This window comes from Taudactylus pleione, unplaced genomic scaffold (assembly GCF_031769625.1).
Source record: "Taudactylus pleione unplaced genomic scaffold, aTauple2 ptg001106l, whole genome shotgun sequence".
Taxonomy (NCBI): domain Eukaryota; kingdom Metazoa; phylum Chordata; class Amphibia; order Anura; family Myobatrachidae; genus Taudactylus; species Taudactylus pleione.
In genome coordinates this window covers 41,179-58,930 of record NW_028285507.1, presented here as the reverse complement: position 1 = coordinate 58,930, position 17,752 = coordinate 41,179, and the positions used below count along the sequence as shown (strand labels likewise).

At 47.1% G+C, this 17,752-nt stretch overlaps 2 protein-coding genes and 1 long non-coding RNA gene across 3 annotated transcripts in view; 2 read left to right on the top strand and 1 right to left on the bottom strand.

Annotated features, from left to right (window-relative positions):
• DNASE2B (deoxyribonuclease 2 beta) overlaps window positions 1-2,894 on the top strand; it is a 221,406-nt gene extending 218,512 nt beyond the window's left edge. Inside the window, exon 6 of the mRNA XM_088461810.1 lies at window positions 929-2,894. Within this exon, the coding sequence (XP_088317936.1) occupies window positions 929-1,293 (365 nt within the window). The 3' untranslated portion in view covers window positions 1,294-2,894. The remainder of the gene's footprint in view (window positions 1-928) is intronic.
• Window positions 1,532-6,551, bottom strand: LOC148453719 (uncharacterized). The gene is made up of 3 exons (XR_015874878.1): window positions 6,263-6,551; window positions 4,913-5,069; window positions 1,532-1,996 (listed from the first exon to the last, which is right to left on the bottom strand). It is a non-coding gene; the product is annotated as an uncharacterized LOC148453719 (long non-coding RNA).
• Window positions 6,279-17,752, top strand: part of RPF1 (ribosome production factor 1 homolog) — a 25,597-nt gene continuing 14,123 nt past the window's right edge. The window contains exons 1-5 of the mRNA XM_088461811.1: window positions 6,279-6,552; window positions 8,627-8,683; window positions 9,887-9,967; window positions 10,911-11,006; window positions 12,281-12,434. Of these exons, the coding sequence (XP_088317937.1) occupies window positions 6,355-6,552; window positions 8,627-8,683; window positions 9,887-9,967; window positions 10,911-11,006; window positions 12,281-12,434 (586 nt within the window). The 5' untranslated portion in view covers window positions 6,279-6,354. The remainder of the gene's footprint in view (window positions 6,553-8,626; window positions 8,684-9,886; window positions 9,968-10,910; window positions 11,007-12,280; window positions 12,435-17,752) is intronic.

Here is a 17,752-nt window from a genome sequence, read left to right as displayed (position 1 = left end):
AGCGCTGCGAGCAATTCAGGGTAAAAAACGACCAAGTGACGTGTTCAATGACGCTACTTTGCTAATTATGCACTCCCATTAAACTCCGTTCTGACGGTCGGGCGCGCTTGCGTTCTCAGCACCACTCCCCCGTTCACAAGCACTTTCCCCTGTTACCACCCACAAACGGCGCTGTCACTCATTCCACCGGGCAGTCTTTTCAGGGCGAGCGAGCAAAATCCGATCACTCGTACTTTTTTGCGTACGCGCACTGCGACTTATACGCATGCGTAGACAGGCGACCATCACTCAGAGCAAGCGCAACTTAGCGTCCAGATATGAATCAGGCCCTATGTCGGCCCATGTGCGCTCCCGTTTGGTCGTCAGTCACATCCTCAGGTTATCCCTACATGCAGCTCAATCTGACAATGTGACGGACCACCCCATGCAGCGGGATGTGACTGGTGCTGACATATTGGATGCAGTCTCCGACACAGGCCCCCTCCTCTCTGTCCGGTGGCCGGCAGCACACTGAGTTGTGCGCGGCCAGTGCCGGAGTTATAGACTCTGGGCACTAGAGTGCTCCCAGAGTCTATAGAGTTTGTAGAGGTCACCGTACTGCGCATGTGCAAATGACGTTTTTACAGGGCCGGACCCCACGCTGACGTGGGACTCCGGAGAGGTAAGTAATGCTATGGGTGCAGGGTGTGCGGTGCAGAGCTCCCCTGGAACCAGGGGCCCGTGTGCCCCGCACACCCTGCACCCATTATAGATATGCCCCTGAGTGGATGGTTGGACACCGGATTATGTAATGTGTGCCAGCTGCCCGATATGTCAGCCCGTGCGGTCGTCTGTGGCATCACTGGGTATACTCATCGTTTAGTGTGTACCCTGCTTTACATACAGGTACTTTCCATCTTACACATTTCTCCTTATGCTTCTCCCACAGATATCTTTGCAGCGTGGATAGCTCAGAAACTGGGGACGGATTTATTATCGGAAACGTGGCAGCCCGCGGGAAGGGAGCTTCCATCAAACTGCTCTCTGCCACGGCACGTCTACAACATAAAAAGACTGGCGCTGCCAAACCTCTCCTTCTACTCTTTTTACGATCACTCCAAGTGGTGCGTGTCCAAGTTACGTGAAGATACGTGGACGTGTATTGGAGACCTGAACCGATACCCTGAGCAGAAGTGGAGAAGCGGAGGCTTTATCTGCACCCAAAACACGTTCATCTACAGGGCGTTTAGCAGCATGGTGGCATATTACAGAGACTGCGAACAAAGCATTGTCTCAGTGCATACTGCCGCATAGTATTTATAGTCATTAACAGCTTTAGTGTCATTGGGCATACCGCTATGGAGCACCAGGGCCCTATTGGTGTAGAGTTTGTATGTTCTCTCTGAGTTTGCATGACTTTACTTCATGTGGACCAGCTTCCACCCAAACCCCAAAAACACACTAGGGGGTATTATTAATACCCCTAAATGTCGCTGTTTAGCGATACAAGTTGTATAAGAAATAATTGCTTTCCAAACCAATTGTGGTTCCAACGCACAAAAAGTTCTTATTGCAATAAAAGAAAGTTACACGCTTTCATCTAGCACAATTAGCACAAAAAGCAAGTAAATATAAAAGGTACAAACCGATACTTACGCATGCGCACTGGTCCAGTATGCAGTATTTCAATCCTGAATCTGCGGTTACCAACACCCAGGGATATGGAGGAAATGACTGACTACTGCCCCAGCTCACAAGCCTATATTCGATACAGGTTTCAGAGACAACAAAGGCACAGAATAACAGATGCTCATTGGTTCTTTTTTCAGGTCACTCCGTTCATTGGTTAGTTCATATGGTGTCATCAGAGGTATGGTTCAGCTTTCCAACTGCTTCTTTGTGTAGGTTTCCCTCCGAAGAACTAATAAAAAAACACTAAATACAGAGATACATTCTAACCTATAATTCATATCTTGCAGACGCATGATGCGATTTCCTTGCGAATGGAACCAATGATCTACAAATAAACAGGGATTTAGAATGGTACCAAACATGACATGTCTAATAGTTCTGTATCTTAAATATCATATACATACATTTCACAACATAATTATTCGTTACTAAAACCTCTAATATCACGTTTACTGTGAAGGAACCTTTTTATAAGTACGTGCATATGTGAGTGTAAGATCATTGTGTAAATTCACTAGTATGCGTTGTGTGTATATGTGGGTGCGTGCGCACTCAAAGGTGCGTGCATATAGTTACACATGCGAGATGTGTAACCATGTAAGTCTAAGTGTGTGCTATGTAATTCAGTGTATTTGTGATGGATTAATATATATATATCCCTAGCTTTATCTATTTACTGGCATTATTTTAATATTTAGACTTTGCCTGAACCAAATTCTAAGTTGTAAATAAAGGTGTATTTCTAAGCAGGGGGAGACCCCTAGCTATTTCCTGTTGCCACTTTGTTTGGTAGCTTGCGACAAGCCCCTCTCCATTTAATTAGAGTATAGGTGTCAGTTCCTATGAACCAAAACAGCACCGAACAAAAAGGTATTCAATTGTTAACGATCTGCAGTTTCCTGACAATGATTCCCAACCTTGCATTTAGACTGTGTTACATTTTTAATTATTTGTTACAGGCATATTGTATCAGTATGCGGAGTCTCTCAAAACATATGCAAACACCCACATACACACATTAAACCTGTTTTCCACACTCTGACTAAACCTTGTACTAATATAAATATAGCTAACCGAGGGAAGGGGGAAATGTAATTCGAGCACAGGATCTAATTTAATTTACAGATAGGTAGTATCCAACAAGCATATAAATGTTTTTTTTTACAAAGTTATCGTCCACAGTAAGTATAATAATATCCCAGTATGGGTAATAGAAAATAACATTAGTGGAGGTGCTCCCCTTGAGAGTATGAATGTAAGTGTAAACAAAAAGAGAAAAGAGAACTCTCTTTGTAGGGGCCCCTACAAAGAGAGTTCTCTTTTCTCTTTTTGTTTACACTAATATAAATATATATTTGTGCATATCGGAATTGCACTGACGCAGAGCAGTGTCCAAGCAATTCGTCAGCAGACCATAGACGACTAAATCATCAGATAATAATTGCAAGTGATCATATCCAATTATCTGACTTCGACAGCCCTTCTTTTGATAGTAAACATAAAACTATCACAATCTTAACCTTTCCAGTCATGCATAATAATTTATTATTCAATGTTCTAAACGGTATGACACGAGTCGTTCATTGAACCGTTAATAATGTGTTTCAAGAGGGTAAAGCAACCCTTATACGCACTCAGTGGATCTATACAGGACCACGGGTAGGATGTGGGATCTCATCGAACCTATAAAGGAAGTCTGGGGAAATGAGACTACATTATCTAGGATGTTTACAGGAACATTTACAATAATTATTATTATACATGACTTTGCCTGTTCAGATATTATTATCTGTAGGCACATTCAATGTCGGGGTTGTAATGCAATCCTTCACTATATAAGCGTATGTGTTAATGTAGGTTGATCATACAGGTGGTAGAAGAGAGAGAATTCAGGGCCTGATTCAGAGCCACTCGTAAGCGGTAGCTCATTCGCTCCGAGCAATGTTTGCCCAACTGCGCATGCGTACGGATCGTTATACGCATGCGCGAACCAGTCAGTGCAGCCGAAATTCATGTGCTCGCAAAATAGCGAATACCTGCTATTTTGAGTGACAGGATGAGGCGTATGTGGGTGGTAACAGGGGAAGGTGCTTGAAAACGGGGAGTGGAGATCCGATCGCAGGCGTCCTTAAAGGTCAAAACGGGCGTATTATGGGTGTGCATATTTAAAACAGCAGCGTCATTGACCACGTCACTGGGTTATTTTTTAGCCAGAACTGCTCGCAAATTGTGGTAGCAAAAACCAACCACAAGAATAGCGAGCAGCTCAAACCCTGGTCGATGTACTCGATTAATCTAATAAATAGCGGACATGACGTAGGATGCGAGCAGCCAGGGGGCGTAGTTTCCCAAAAAAGTCCGCAAGTTTTGTTCGCTCGTTCAGACCTAGAGGCGTGAACAGACCGCAAACAGCGAACGGTTGATTTGAATAGCCACCCCTATTTTCTGGACGAGCGAGCGCAAATAGCGTCCGGCTCTGAATCAGGCCCTCAATTTGGAGAGAATCATAACAATATCATTTTCATAGTTCTAAAGATCAAAAAAACTTAAGATTGTTCTTATTATGTTATCTACTAAATAGAGTATATAGAAAAGGAGGTCCTAGACTGCACACCCTGAATATATATAATTTGAGGTGCTCTATTTAGTGTGCTCCCATGCACACCTGAAGATATAAAACGTCTTCAGCCTAGATTAGCACCCCTCCCCCATTGGTTTTAAGCAGGGATTCTGGCATTTTGACTGCACCTTAGTACAAGGCACAGTTCTAGGTAGTCCTATAAATGTTTATACTGCAGTGCAGCTATGGGTTGATTTTTGGGGCGTGGGTCCCCTGGATTGCTTTGGTTGGGCAGCTTCAGGGTATCGCATTATAAACATATTTTCCTTTTTGCACTTTCAGCACCTCTATTGTTTAATATATATTATTTTTAAACCTCTATTTTTCACTTTCTTATATATACAGCAGTAGCTGCTCTTATCTATCTTACACTTCAACTTCTCTCATTAGAGTGGTGCCCTGGGGTGGCTCAGCTGGGCCTGTTTGGGGGTGTCCTGCGCTCTGGATTTCACCCCAGTATGTTAGGGACCTACCCTCAGAGGTTACCTGGGCGCGGTGGGTAGACCCATAACCATGATTATGCTAAAACCTTTATGTATTGCAAAATTCTATTGCATAATGTATTATATATAATTAGTAATGTTGGAGTTGTGCACCTGTACTTTTTCTTCTTGTACTTACATCATAACTTTATAATGGTCAGGAAGCAAGTACAAGATAGCGATGGCCACCGATATCCAATGACTCTCAAACATGGATGGTTTTGCAGTGATGGCATGGGGATTGGTGGCTGGTTGCCACCATCGTTTGCTTTGTGCCAATGGTAAAATATTTCCTGCTGCGTACACAAGGAGAAATGTTAGAGTCAGTGGCGAACTCCTTTGCACATGCGCAAACATACTCATTTGCGTCATTGCAGCGTAAGCCATTGATGGCTCAAGGCTTCAAATAGTTAACACGTGGTGTTTACATGCCATCATTAGGCATGTAACAATGGATGCTTCAGGGAAATACCAGATTCCACCACCCTGCCCGTGCATGCACTGCCCTGAGGTAACACAGGCGCACTCTGTTCAGACCCGGTCGCAAGGCTGCGTTCGCACGCAGCCTGTCGATGTATGCATTCTGCGCATGCATCGCAGATAGCGATCCGGCCGCTGCGATCGGGAATCATCATGTAATTCCTCTGTATATATAAGTTCTGGCTTACCATAGAAGCTAATTTATAGATTTTATTCTATTTTTTTTTTTGGGGGGGGGGGGGTAGTACACAAATCCTGAGGCTGTTACTACTGGTAAACAAGTGGGGACCTGAGGACTATGGTCACACTGGGACTGGGTGTAATGACATGAATAACATGAGAGGTGTTGGTGGGGCTGGGTGAGGGTGGCAGGAGTGTAATAACGTGCTGGTGGGGTAGCGTGTAGATGCCCTTCACCGAACTGACCGTGACATCATTGGTAACTATCCACAAGGACATAGAGGGGGAATAGTAACCAAGCCTGAAGTGTGGCAAGGGCGGTGAGGGCATGCACCCGCACTTCTGCCCTCACTCCACGTCATGTCAGATCCTTAGGAAGGGGAAAAAAGCTCACCCGTGCTGGTGGGTCTGGTGTTAGTGTGGCAGGAGGGTAACAGGGGTGTAGTAACATGAGAGGTGTTGTGGGGCAGGAGGGTGGCAGGGGTGTAATAACATGAGGGTGCTGGTGGGGCAGGGGTGTAATAACATGAGGGTGCTGGTGGGGCAGGGGTGTAATAACATGAGGTACTGGTGGGGCAGGGGTGTAATAACATGAGGGTGCTGGTGGGGCAGGGGTGTAATAACATGAGGTACTGGTGGGGCAGGGGTGTAATAACATGAGGTACTGGTGGGGCAGGGGTGTAGTAACATGAGGTACTGGTGGGGGACAGGGGTGTAATAACATGAAGGGTGCTGGTGGGGCAGGGGTGTAATAACATGAGGGTGCTGGTGGGGCAGGGGTGTAATAACATGAGGGTGCTGGTGGGACAGGAGTGCAAAAACATGGTACCTGTCACCAGAGCCGTCTCCTTGACAACAGAGTAACCCGGAAGCGGAAGCGCGTCTGCTGTTATCCCGGAAGTGGCGGCTGTCTGCTCACACATGGCCGGGGGAAAGAGAGCAGAGTCCGGGCAGAAGCCTCAGACCAGGCCCAGCGCCCCGGGTGACAATGCGGGGGAGGTCGGCGTCGAGCAGCCGGGGCAGGAGGCTGCTTTCCCCCCGACCTTCAGCGTCTCCGACATCAAGAACAAGCAGCGGCGACACTTCATGTTCATGAGGCAGAAGCAGGAGAAGAGGAAGGTGAGGGGTGAGCGCTGCGGCTCCTGTCTGCCCCCTGCTGGGGACGAGAGAGCTTTGATTGCTGGGGGGGCATGAGGGGGCAGAGCGGTGACTGCTGGGGGGGATGAGGGGGGAGAGAGCGGTGACTGCTGGGGGGATGAGGGGGGAGAGAGCGATGACTGCTAGGGGTGATGAGGGGAGAGAGAGAGAGGTGGCTACTCTGGGGGATGAGGGGAGAGAGAGCGGTGGCTACTCGGGGGGATGAGAGGGGAGAGAGAGCGGTGGCTACTCGGGGGGATGAGGGGGGAGAGAGAGCGGTGGCTACTCGGGGGGATGAGGGGGGAGAGAGAGCGGTGGCTACTCGGGGGGATGAGGGGGGAGAGAGAGCGGTGGCTACTCGGGGGGATGAGGGGGGAAGAGAGAGCGGTGGCTACTCGGGGGGATGAGGGGGGAAGAGAGAGCGGTGGCTACTCGGGGGGATGAGGGGGGAAGAGAGAGCGGTGGCTACTCGGGGGGATGAGGGGGGAAGAGAGAGCGGTGGCTACTCGGGGGGATGAGGGGGGAAGAGAGAGCGGTGGCTACTCGGGGGGATGAGGGGGGAAGAGAGAGCGGTGGCTACTCGGGGGGATGAGGGGGGAAGAGAGAGCGGTGGCTACTTGGGGGGGATGAGGGGGGAAGAGAGAGCGGTGGCTACTCGGGGGGATGAGGGGGGAAGAGAGAGCGGTGGCTACTCGGGGGGATGAGGGGGGAAGAGAGAGCGGTGGCTACTCAGGGGGATGAGGGGGGAGAGAGCGGTGGCTGCTAGGGGGGATGAGGGGGGAGAGAAAGCGGTGGCTGCTAGGGGGGAGAGAAAGCGGTGGCTGCTAGGGGGGATGAGGGGGGAGAGAAAGCGGTGGCTGCTAGGGGGGATGAGGGGGGAGAGAGCGGTGGCTGCTAGGGGGGATGAGGGGGGAGAGCGGTGACTGCTAGGGGGGAGAGAGAGCGGTGACTGCTAGGGGGGAGAGAGAGCGGTGACTGCTAGGTGGGATGAGGGGGGAGAGAGCAGTGACTGCTAGGGGTGATGAGGGGGGAGAGAGAGCGGTGGCTGCTCGGGGGGAGAGAGCGCGGTGGCTGCTCGGGGGGATGAGGGGGGAGAGAGCGGTGGCTGCTAGGGGGATGAGGGGGGAGAGAAAGCGGTGGCTGCTCGGGGGGATGAGGGGGGAGAGAGCGGTGGCTGCTAGGGGGATGAGGGGGGAGAGAAAGCGGTGGCTGCTAGGGGGATGAGGGGGGAGAGAAAGCGGTGGCTGCTAGGGGGGATGAGGGGGGAGAGCGGTGACTGCTAGGGAGGATGAGGGGGGAGAGAGGGGTGACTGCTAGGGGGGATGAGGGGGGAGAAAGCGGTGACGGCTGGGGAGGGGGGAGAGAGCGGTGACTGCTGGGGCTGGGGAGGGGGGAGAGAGCGGTAACTGCTAATGCTATATACATTACCAGGGAAAGGGAGAGACCCCGGCCCCCTTCCTATGTACCTGAACAGGGAGAGGGGGAGACCATTGCCACCCCATTCCTATGATTGTGACCAGTGGATGTGGGGGGGTCATTATAGTCAGTCTGTTGTGTCCTGCTGGAAAAATAAAATGCAGGTGCGCACACTAAGCATTAAGGGGTATATTTACTAAGAATCGTGTCTGGCCTAGATTTAATTCCTGGCTGTGTTTCCACTGATTTTCAAACATTAAGATTTACTAAAGGCAAACACTGGTGTATAAATACAATTATTTCTGCAAAACCATGCCAAACACACAAATAGAAGTCAATACACCATTGAACTAACTCACTAGCACTTTCCATAGACATGAATACAACACAGGGATTTACCAAGAATCTCGTACATGAAGCAAACTCTGGCCAAAATAGAAGTTTTAACTACACCAGCTTGTTCAGCAGAGGCACTGCACAGATCAGTGTGATCTGTGCAGTGCCTCTGTTCTACAGGTTAGTTTTTTTAAATGTTTAATAGATGTTCCTGTGTATAGATGGTGCTTGGCGCTGCCTAAGTAATGCTATACCTTCTGTTCTTAGAATACATATTAGTAATAACTCTGTAACTCTCTTGTAGGAGAAGCTTGCTATTAAAAAGAAACGTAAGAAGGAGAGAAAGGCGCTCGGGGACAAGGTACGTGGAGAACCGATAACCTGCGTTGGACATTTTAGCGTTCTCACTGATAGCGCAGCGCCTTACTGCACTGTATGGTTCTTATTCTTTGTGGCTGATAAAAGTGGGAGAATAATCTCATTCCTGCTCCCTCACCACTACACAGATTATGGTCCTGTACATTTAGTATTAGTCAGTCGCACATCGGGCACCGTCTAAGCCAGTGCTGTAGGTGCTCAGTGCTCCCCTGGCCCCCGGCTGTGCACAGCGTGACGTGATGTCAGAGGTCACGCTGCGCCGGCTCGCCCCTTCAGACGTGCCTGCCCGTCCCATTAACTAAGCAAATCCCGGGATTAAGTGTTTTTCAATCCCGAATCCCAGGATTGAATAAAAACACCCGGGATTGGCCTCCCTAGTGACGTATACAGTTTTGCTGCCCTCCTCACTGATTTTCGTGCAGGGTGCTAGAATGAGCACTACTGGTGCTTCAGAGAAATGTGCCGCCTCTGTACATGGACGCCTTCATGTGATGTAAAAGTGACAAGGAGCAGACGGATTAGGGCAGTAACACTGACCATGTGCATTAAGCCTATAGCTGCGTATTAGACTAATTTATGTCAGTTTATTGGTATCTTCTGTGTTTGGTTCTTAAAGTGGAACTAAATGTTACTGAAACATAATTGATATGCTGTAGCGCAGGGTGATCGGTACTAATTGTTTTGGGATGTATGGCAGAACAGTCGTCCTGACGTTAATCATGCCATGCTGCCATATATCTGTAAGAGTCCATCCTACATTTCCAGGCCCTGCATCAATATCTGCCGTGTTACAGATTCACAAATGAAACTTAAACACATAGGAAATCCAAAGAAGGAATTTACATATAGAAATGTCTGTGCTACTAACAAAAAAGCATAGTACAATATTGTACACTATACATGATGTGACCATATGTATTTTGCCTATAATTTACAGTGGCTTTTATGTTCAGTTCTACATCAATGTCCATCTGTACCAAGTTGGACAGTTTAAAGATCTATTGCGTCATATGTACCAAAGCTTCAGCCTTATGAAATGTTTGTACCCATCATCCCCAATCAGGGAGAACCGGTATCGTGATCTCTGTGACAACAAGACTCTTCTATACTAAAATACTTTATAATCTGCCCAGACTGCTGGGAGCTGCTCTAACCCATTTATAGGGGTGTTATTCCTTCTCTACAGGCTCCACCAAAGGCCGTTCCCAAAACCATTGAAAACCAACGTGTATATGATGAAACCACAGTGGACCCAGAGGATGAGGAGGTAAATGACTGTTACATTATGCTAATCATGATAAGTGATTAATATGAGGCCCTTATAATAATTATTATTATAGCGAATTCATGAGATAGAGAGGGGAACTCCGTGGTGCTGCCAGATGAGCTAATGGGGGGCTGGATAAATGATACCATGATTGAATGATATATTAGGGGCACACTGGTCACTGACGTATGTTACTGGGTAGTCACCGGTATTACAGGACTGCAGAAAGAGAGAAATGCACATAGGACAGAGCAAAGCCTCAGACGATGTGTATTAACCCCAAAGGGCGACCAAACTGTTCAACTATAGATTCATTTATTACACAAGCAGATAACATTCTGAGTCATTTTACATCAGGAAAATGCCCAGAACCTACATTACGGAAAATTCGATCACAAAGACCCAATAAACATGGATAGGACCATAACTCTCATCATGCCAACCGTTCTTTAGCTTTTATCTCTTAATACAACAAACAGTCCCAACAAATTAGGAGCATAACAGTGACTCCGTATTACAGGATCTTGTCTGCCTAATACTGTGGGTTAGGGCTGTACACACTAACATTATTTGTATAGTGCCCCTATTACTCAGTGCTGTACAGACCAGACTTACTCCTACCCAGCAGTCAATGTCTACCCGGAGCTTACACTCTAATTTCTCTACCGAACCTGGTAGGGCCCATTACTGTCAGCAGTATTTGGAGGGGGGGTGGTACCAGTGCAAACATATAGGGAGAACATACAAACTCCACACAGCCCTGGTCAGAACCAAACATAATTTAGATAATCTGTTAATTTGTTTGTTTTATGTCTTGAGTCTTAAAATAATACAAATTAAAAATATTCTTAACGGCACAATAAAAATTAATGTCGGCATCTGACCATCTGGATTTATGCTGTAGTGATTGACGTCCTTTCTCTGTTCCGATTTAATCCTCCAGGTGGCGTATGATGAAGCTACAGATGAATTTGCACCTTATTTTAACAGACAGACAACACCCAAGATCCTTATCACAACATCTGACCGTCCCCGTGGGGTAGGGAACTAAGCATTTATCTCCCATCATGAGTGGTAGCTTGTGCTGAGAACAGTAGAAGTTTAATTTTTCTCATTCTTATTCAGATGTTGGCCTCCTCTGGCTGGTGGGATATACTGGGACTTTTAGTTCCACCACAGCTGGCAACTTATAGGCTATTTTTGTTGTATAGTTACAGTGCATCCGGGAAGTATTCACGACGCTTCACTTTTTCCACATTTTGTTATGTTACAGCCTTATTCCAACATGGAATAAATTCATTTTTGTCCTCAAAATTTCTACATACAATACCCCATAATGACAACGTGTAAAACGTTTGTTTGAGATTTTTGCTAATTTAATAAAAAAAAAAAAACACTAAGAAATCACACGTACATAAGTATTCACAGCCTTTGCCATGAAGCTCAAAATTGAGCTCAGGTGCATCCTGTTTCCACTGATCATCCTTGAGATGTTCCTACAGCTTAATTGGAGTCCACCTGTGGTAAATTCAGTTGATTGGACATGATTTTGAAGGGCATACACCTGTCTATATAAGGTCCCACACTTGACAGTGCATGTCAGAGCACACACCAAGCATGAAGTCCAAGGAATTGTCTGTAGACCTCCGAGACAGGATTGTCTCGAGACAATTGTTTGTAGACCTCAGACTGGGGCGACGGTTCATCTTTCAGCAGGACAACGACCCTAAGCACACAGCCAAGATATCACAGGAAGTGGCTTCAGGACAACTCTGTGAATGTCCTTGGGTGGCCCAGCCAGAGCCCAGACTTGAATCTGATTGAACATCTCTGGAGAGATCTGAAAATGGCTGTGCACCGACGCTTCCCATCCAACCTGATGGAGCCTGAGAGGTGCTGCAAAGAGGAATGGACGAAACTGCCCAAAGATAGGTGTGCCAAGCTTGTGGCATCATATTCAAAAAGACTTGAGGCTGTAATTGCTGCCAAAAGTGCATCAACAAAGTATTGAGCAAAGGCCGTGACTACTTATGTACATGTGATTCCTTAGTTGTTGTTTTTCTTATTAAATTTGCAAAAATCTCAAAAAAAAACTTTTTACACGTTGTCATTATGGGGTATTGTGTGTAGAATTTTGAGGACAAAAATGAATTTATTCCATTTTTAAATAAACCTGTAACATAACGAAATGTGGAAAAAGTGAAGCGCTGTGAATACTTTCCGGATGCACTGTACAATAATATCAAGCTGTAATTTAGTCATCACTAGTTCTTATTCCTTTATTAAATGTAATTTTGTTTGCCTGTCTTCCAGCGTAGCGTGAGGTTTACAGAACAGCTCTCGTCCATTATACCAAACTCGCAAGTATATTACAGGAGGGGCCTTGCACTGAAAAAAATAATTCCGCAATGTGTTTCCAGGGATTTCACAGACCTCATTGTCATCAATGAAGATCGGAAAGTTCCAAGTATCCTTCCAAGCTTATTATTCCTACATTGGACCTATAGTGTGTAACATGCATATAACCAGAAGTCAGAGGCGCCAGGCACCTATAGTGTGTAACATTTTATTTATATAGCGCACACATATTCCGCAGCGCTTTACAGAGAATATTTGGCCATTCACATCTGTCCCTGCCCCAGTGGAGCTTACACTCTATATTCCCTACCACATGCTCACACACATACACACTATGGTCAATTTAACCTACCAGTATATTTTTGGAGTGTGGGAGGAAACCCACGCAAGCACAGGGAGAATATATAAACTCCACACAGTTAGGGCCGTAGTGGGGAACGAACCCATGACCTCAGTGCTGTGAGGCAGTAACGCTAACCATTACACCGTCTGTGCTGCCCATATAGCAAGAATTCAGAGGCGCCAGGCACCTATAGTGTGTAACGTGTGCATATAACAAGGATTCAGAGGCGCCAGGCACCTATAGTGTGTAACATGGGCATATAACAAGGATTCAGAGGCGCCAGGCACCTATAGTGTGTAACATGGGCATATAACCAGGATTCAGAGGCGCCAGGCACCTATAGCGTGTAACATGGGCATATAACAAGGATTCAGAGGCGCCAGGCACCTATAGCGTGTAACATGGGCATATAACAAGGATTCAGAGGCGCCAGGCACCTATAGTGTGTAACGTGGGCATATAACATGGATTCAGAGGCGCCAGGCACCTATAGTGTGTAACGTGGGCATATAACCAGAATTCAGAGGCGCCAGGCACCTATAGTGTGTAATGTGGGCATATAACAAGGATTCAGAGGCGCCAGGCACCTATAGCGTGTAACGTGGGCATATAACAAGGATTCAGAGGCGCCAGGCACCTATAGCGTGTAACGTGGGCATATAACAAGGATTCAGAGGCGCCAGGCACCTATAGCGTGTAACGTGGGCATATAACAAGGATTCAGAGGCGCCAGGCACCTATAGCGTGTAACGTGGGCATATAACAAGGATTCAGAGGCGCCAGGCACCTATAGCGTGTAACGTGGGCATATAACCAGAATTCAGAGGCGCCAGGCACCTATAGCGTGTAACGTGGGCATATAACCAGAATTCAGAGGCGCCAGGCACCTATAGCGTGTAACGTGGGCATATAACAAGGATTCAGAGGCGCCAGGCACCTATAGCGTGTAACGTGGGCATATAACAAGGATTCAGAGGCGCCAGGCACCTATAGCGTGTAACATGGGCATATAACAAGGATTCAGAGGCGCCAGGCACCTATAGCGTGTAACATGGGCATATAACAAGGATTCAGAGGCGCCAGGCACCTATAGCGTGTAACATGGGCATATAACAAGGATTCAGAGGGGCCAGGCACCTATAGCGTGTAACATGGGCATATAACAAGGATTCAGAGGCGCCAGGCACCTATAGCGTGTAACGTGGGCATATAACAAGGATTCAGAGGCGCCAGGCACCTATAGCGTGTAACGTGGTCATATAACAAGGATTCAGAGGCGCCAGGCACCTATAGCGTGTATCGTGGGCATATAACAAGGATTCAGAGGCGCCAGGCACCTATAGCGTGTAACGTGGGCATATAACAAGGATTCAGAGGCGCCAGGCACCTATAGCGTGTAACGTGGGCATATAACAAGGATTCAGAGGCGCCAGGCACCTATAGCGTGTAACGTGGGCATATAACAAGGATTCAGAGGCGCCAGGCACCTATAGCGTGTAACGTGGGCATATAACAAGGATTCAGAGGCGCCAGGCACCTATAGCGTGTATCGTGGGCATATAACAAGGATTCAGAGGCGCCAGGCACCTATAGCGTGTAACATGGGCATATAACAAGGATTCAGAGGCGCCAGGCACCTATAGCGTGTAACATGGGCATATAACAAGGATTCAGAGGGGCCAGGCACCTATAGCGTGTAACATGGGCATATAACAAGGATTCAGAGGCGCCAGGCACCTATAGCGTGTAACATGGGCATATAACAAGGATTCAGAGGCGCCAGGCACCTATAGCGTGTAACGTGGTCATATAACAAGGATTCAGAGGCGCCAGGCACCTATAGCGTGTATCGTGGGCATATAACAAGGATTCAGAGGCGCCAGGCACCTATAGCGTGTAACGTGGGCATATAACAAGGATTCAGAGGCGCCAGGCACCTATAGCGTGTAACGTGGGCATATAACAAGGATTCAGAGGCGCCAGGCACCTATAGCGTGTAACGTGGGCATATAACAAGGATTCAGAGGCGCCAGGCACCTATAGCGTGTAACGTGGGCATATAACAAGGATTCAGAGGCGCCAGGCACCTATAGCGTGTAACGTGGGCATATAACAAGGATTTAGAGGCGCCAGGCACCTATAGCGTGTAACGTGGGCATATAACAAGGATTCAGAGGCGCCAGGCACCTATAGTGTGTAACATGGGCATATAACAAGGATTCAGAGGCGCCGGTTTCTATTGATCCTGTGGAAAGGATAAATGGTCGTTTAAACAAATACTAGGAAGGGAAGGAATAATATCGGTGTTGTACAACAGCATCGATTGTGTGAGGCTTATAGGGCGGCTGTTTCTTTAGCCCTTGACAAGATCCTAATCTTGATCTCAGTCATTTAATTCCCAACCTCTATCCCAAATCTTATCACCGGTTCCTCATGGCTATTCCTAAAGGTGCCCATACACGGGGCGATTTTGTATCCGATCCGATCTCTCATACGATTCCCTTAACTTCTTCCCTTGACATTTATGTACGATTTGAGTTTAGAAAAGGTATGATTGTACAAATGACCATACGATCCGATGTATTAAGATGTGTCACATCGTACTGTTCGGTCAAAATCTTTTTGCAAAACCATCTGATGTACGATGCCGATACATGACGCCGAGGACGCGCATCGTAATCGTGTATGAAACACTACTTTTCACACGATCAGTCAAAACATGGCTATAATTGCCCCGTGTATGGGCACCTTAAGACTGGAGCCCAAATGATTGGACCCAAAACAGGTTGGTCCCTGCCACTTACTATGTATCCCAATGTACTCCATTCATTGAGCCTTCTGTCTTCTCCTTACGGGGGACTATATATAAAGTCACTGAGCCTTCTGTCCTCTCCTGACGGGGACTATATATAAAGTCACTGAGCCTTCTGTCCTCTCCTGACGGGGACTATATATAAAGTCACTGAGCCTTCTGTCCTCTCCTGACGGGGACTATATATAAAGTCACTGAGCCTTCTGTCCTCTCCTGACGGGGACTATATATAAAGTCACTGAGCCTTCTGTCCTCTCCTGACGGGGACTATATATAAAGTCACTGAGCCTTCTGTCCTCTCCTGACGGGGACTATATATAAAGTCACTGAGCCTTCTGTCCTCTCCTGACGGGGACTATATATAAAGTCACTGAGCCTTCTGTCCTCTCCTTACGGGGGACTATATATAAAGTCACTGAGCCTTCTGTCTTCTCCTTACGGGGGACTATATATAAAGTCACTGAGCCTTCTGTCCTCTCCTTACGGGGGACTATATATAAAGTCACTGAGCCTTCTGTCCTCTCCTTACGGGGACTATATATAAAGTCACTGAGCCTTCTGTCCTCTCCTTACGGGGACTATATATAAAGTCACTGAGCCTTCTGTCCTCTCCTTACGGGGACTATATATAAAGTCACTGAGCCTTCTGTCCTCTCCTTACGGGGACTATATATAAAGTCACTGAGCCTTCTGTCCTCTCCTTACGGGGACTATATATAAAGTCACTGAGCCTTCTGTCCTCTCCTGACGGGGACTATATATAAAGTCACTGAGCCTTCTGTCCTCTCCTGACGGGGACTATATATAAAGTCACTGAGCCTTCTGTCCTCTCCTTACGGGGACTATATATAAAGTCACTGAGCCTTCTGTCCTCTCCTTACGGGGACTATATATAAAGTCACTGAGCCTTCTGTCCTCTCCTGACGGGGACTATATATAAAGTCACTGAGCCTTCTGTCCTCTCCTGACGGGGACTATATATAAAGTCACTGAGCCTTCTGTCCTCTCCTTACGGGGACTATATATAAAGTCACTGAGCCTTCTGTCCTCTCCTTACGGGGACTATATATAAAGTCACTGAGCCTTCTGTCCTCTCCTTACGGGGACTATATATAAAGTCACTGAGCCTTCTGTCCTCTCCTGACGGGGACTATATATAAAGTCACTGAGCCTTCTGTCCTCTCCTGACGGGGACTATATATAAAGTCACTGAGCCTTCTGTCCTCTCCTTACGGGGGACTATATATAAAGTCACTGAGCCTTCTGTCCTCTCCTTACGGGGACTATATATAAAGTCACTGAGCCTTCTGTCTTCTCCTTATGGGGACTATATATAGAGTCACTGAGCCTTCTGTCCTCTCCTTACGGGGGACTATATATAAAGTCACTGAGCCTTCTGTCCTCTCCTTACGGGGGACTATATATAGAGTCACTGAGCCTTCTGTCCTCTCCTGACGGGGACTATATATAAAGTCACTGAGCCTTCTGTCCTCTCCTTACGGGGGACTATATATAAAGTCACTGAGCCTTCTGTCTTCTCCTTACGGGGGACTATATATAAAGTCACTGAGCCTTCTGTCCTCTCCTGACGGGGACTATATATAAAGTCACTGAGCCTTCTGTCTTCTCCTTACGGGGGACTATATATAAAGTCACTGAGCCTTCTGTCCTCTCCTTACGGGGACTATATATAAAGTCACTGAGCCTTCTGTCCTCTCCTTACGGGGACTATATATAAAGTCACTGAGCCTTCTGTCCTCTCCTTACGGGGACTATATATAAAGTCACTGAGCCTTCTGTCCTCTCCTTACGGGGACTATATATAAAGTCACTGAGCCTTCTGTCCTCTCCTGACGGGGACTATATATAAAGTCACTGAGCCTTCTGTCCTCTCCTTACGGGGACTATATATAAAGTCACTGAGCCTTCTGTCCTCTCCTTACGGGGACTATATATAAAGTCACTGAGCCTTCTGTCCTCTCCTTACGGGGACTATATATAAAGTCACTGAGCCTTCTGTCCTCTCCTGACGGGGACTATATATAAAGTCACTGAGCCTTCTGTCCTCTCCTGACGGGGACTATATATAAAGTCACTGAGCCTTCTGTCCTCTCCTTACGGGGACTATATATAAAGTCACTGAGCCTTCTGTCCTCTCCTTACGGGGACTATATATAAAGTCACTGAGCCTTCTGTCCTCTCCTGACGGGGACTATATATAAAGTCACTGAGCCTTCTGTCCTCTCCTGACGGGGACTATATATAAAGTCAC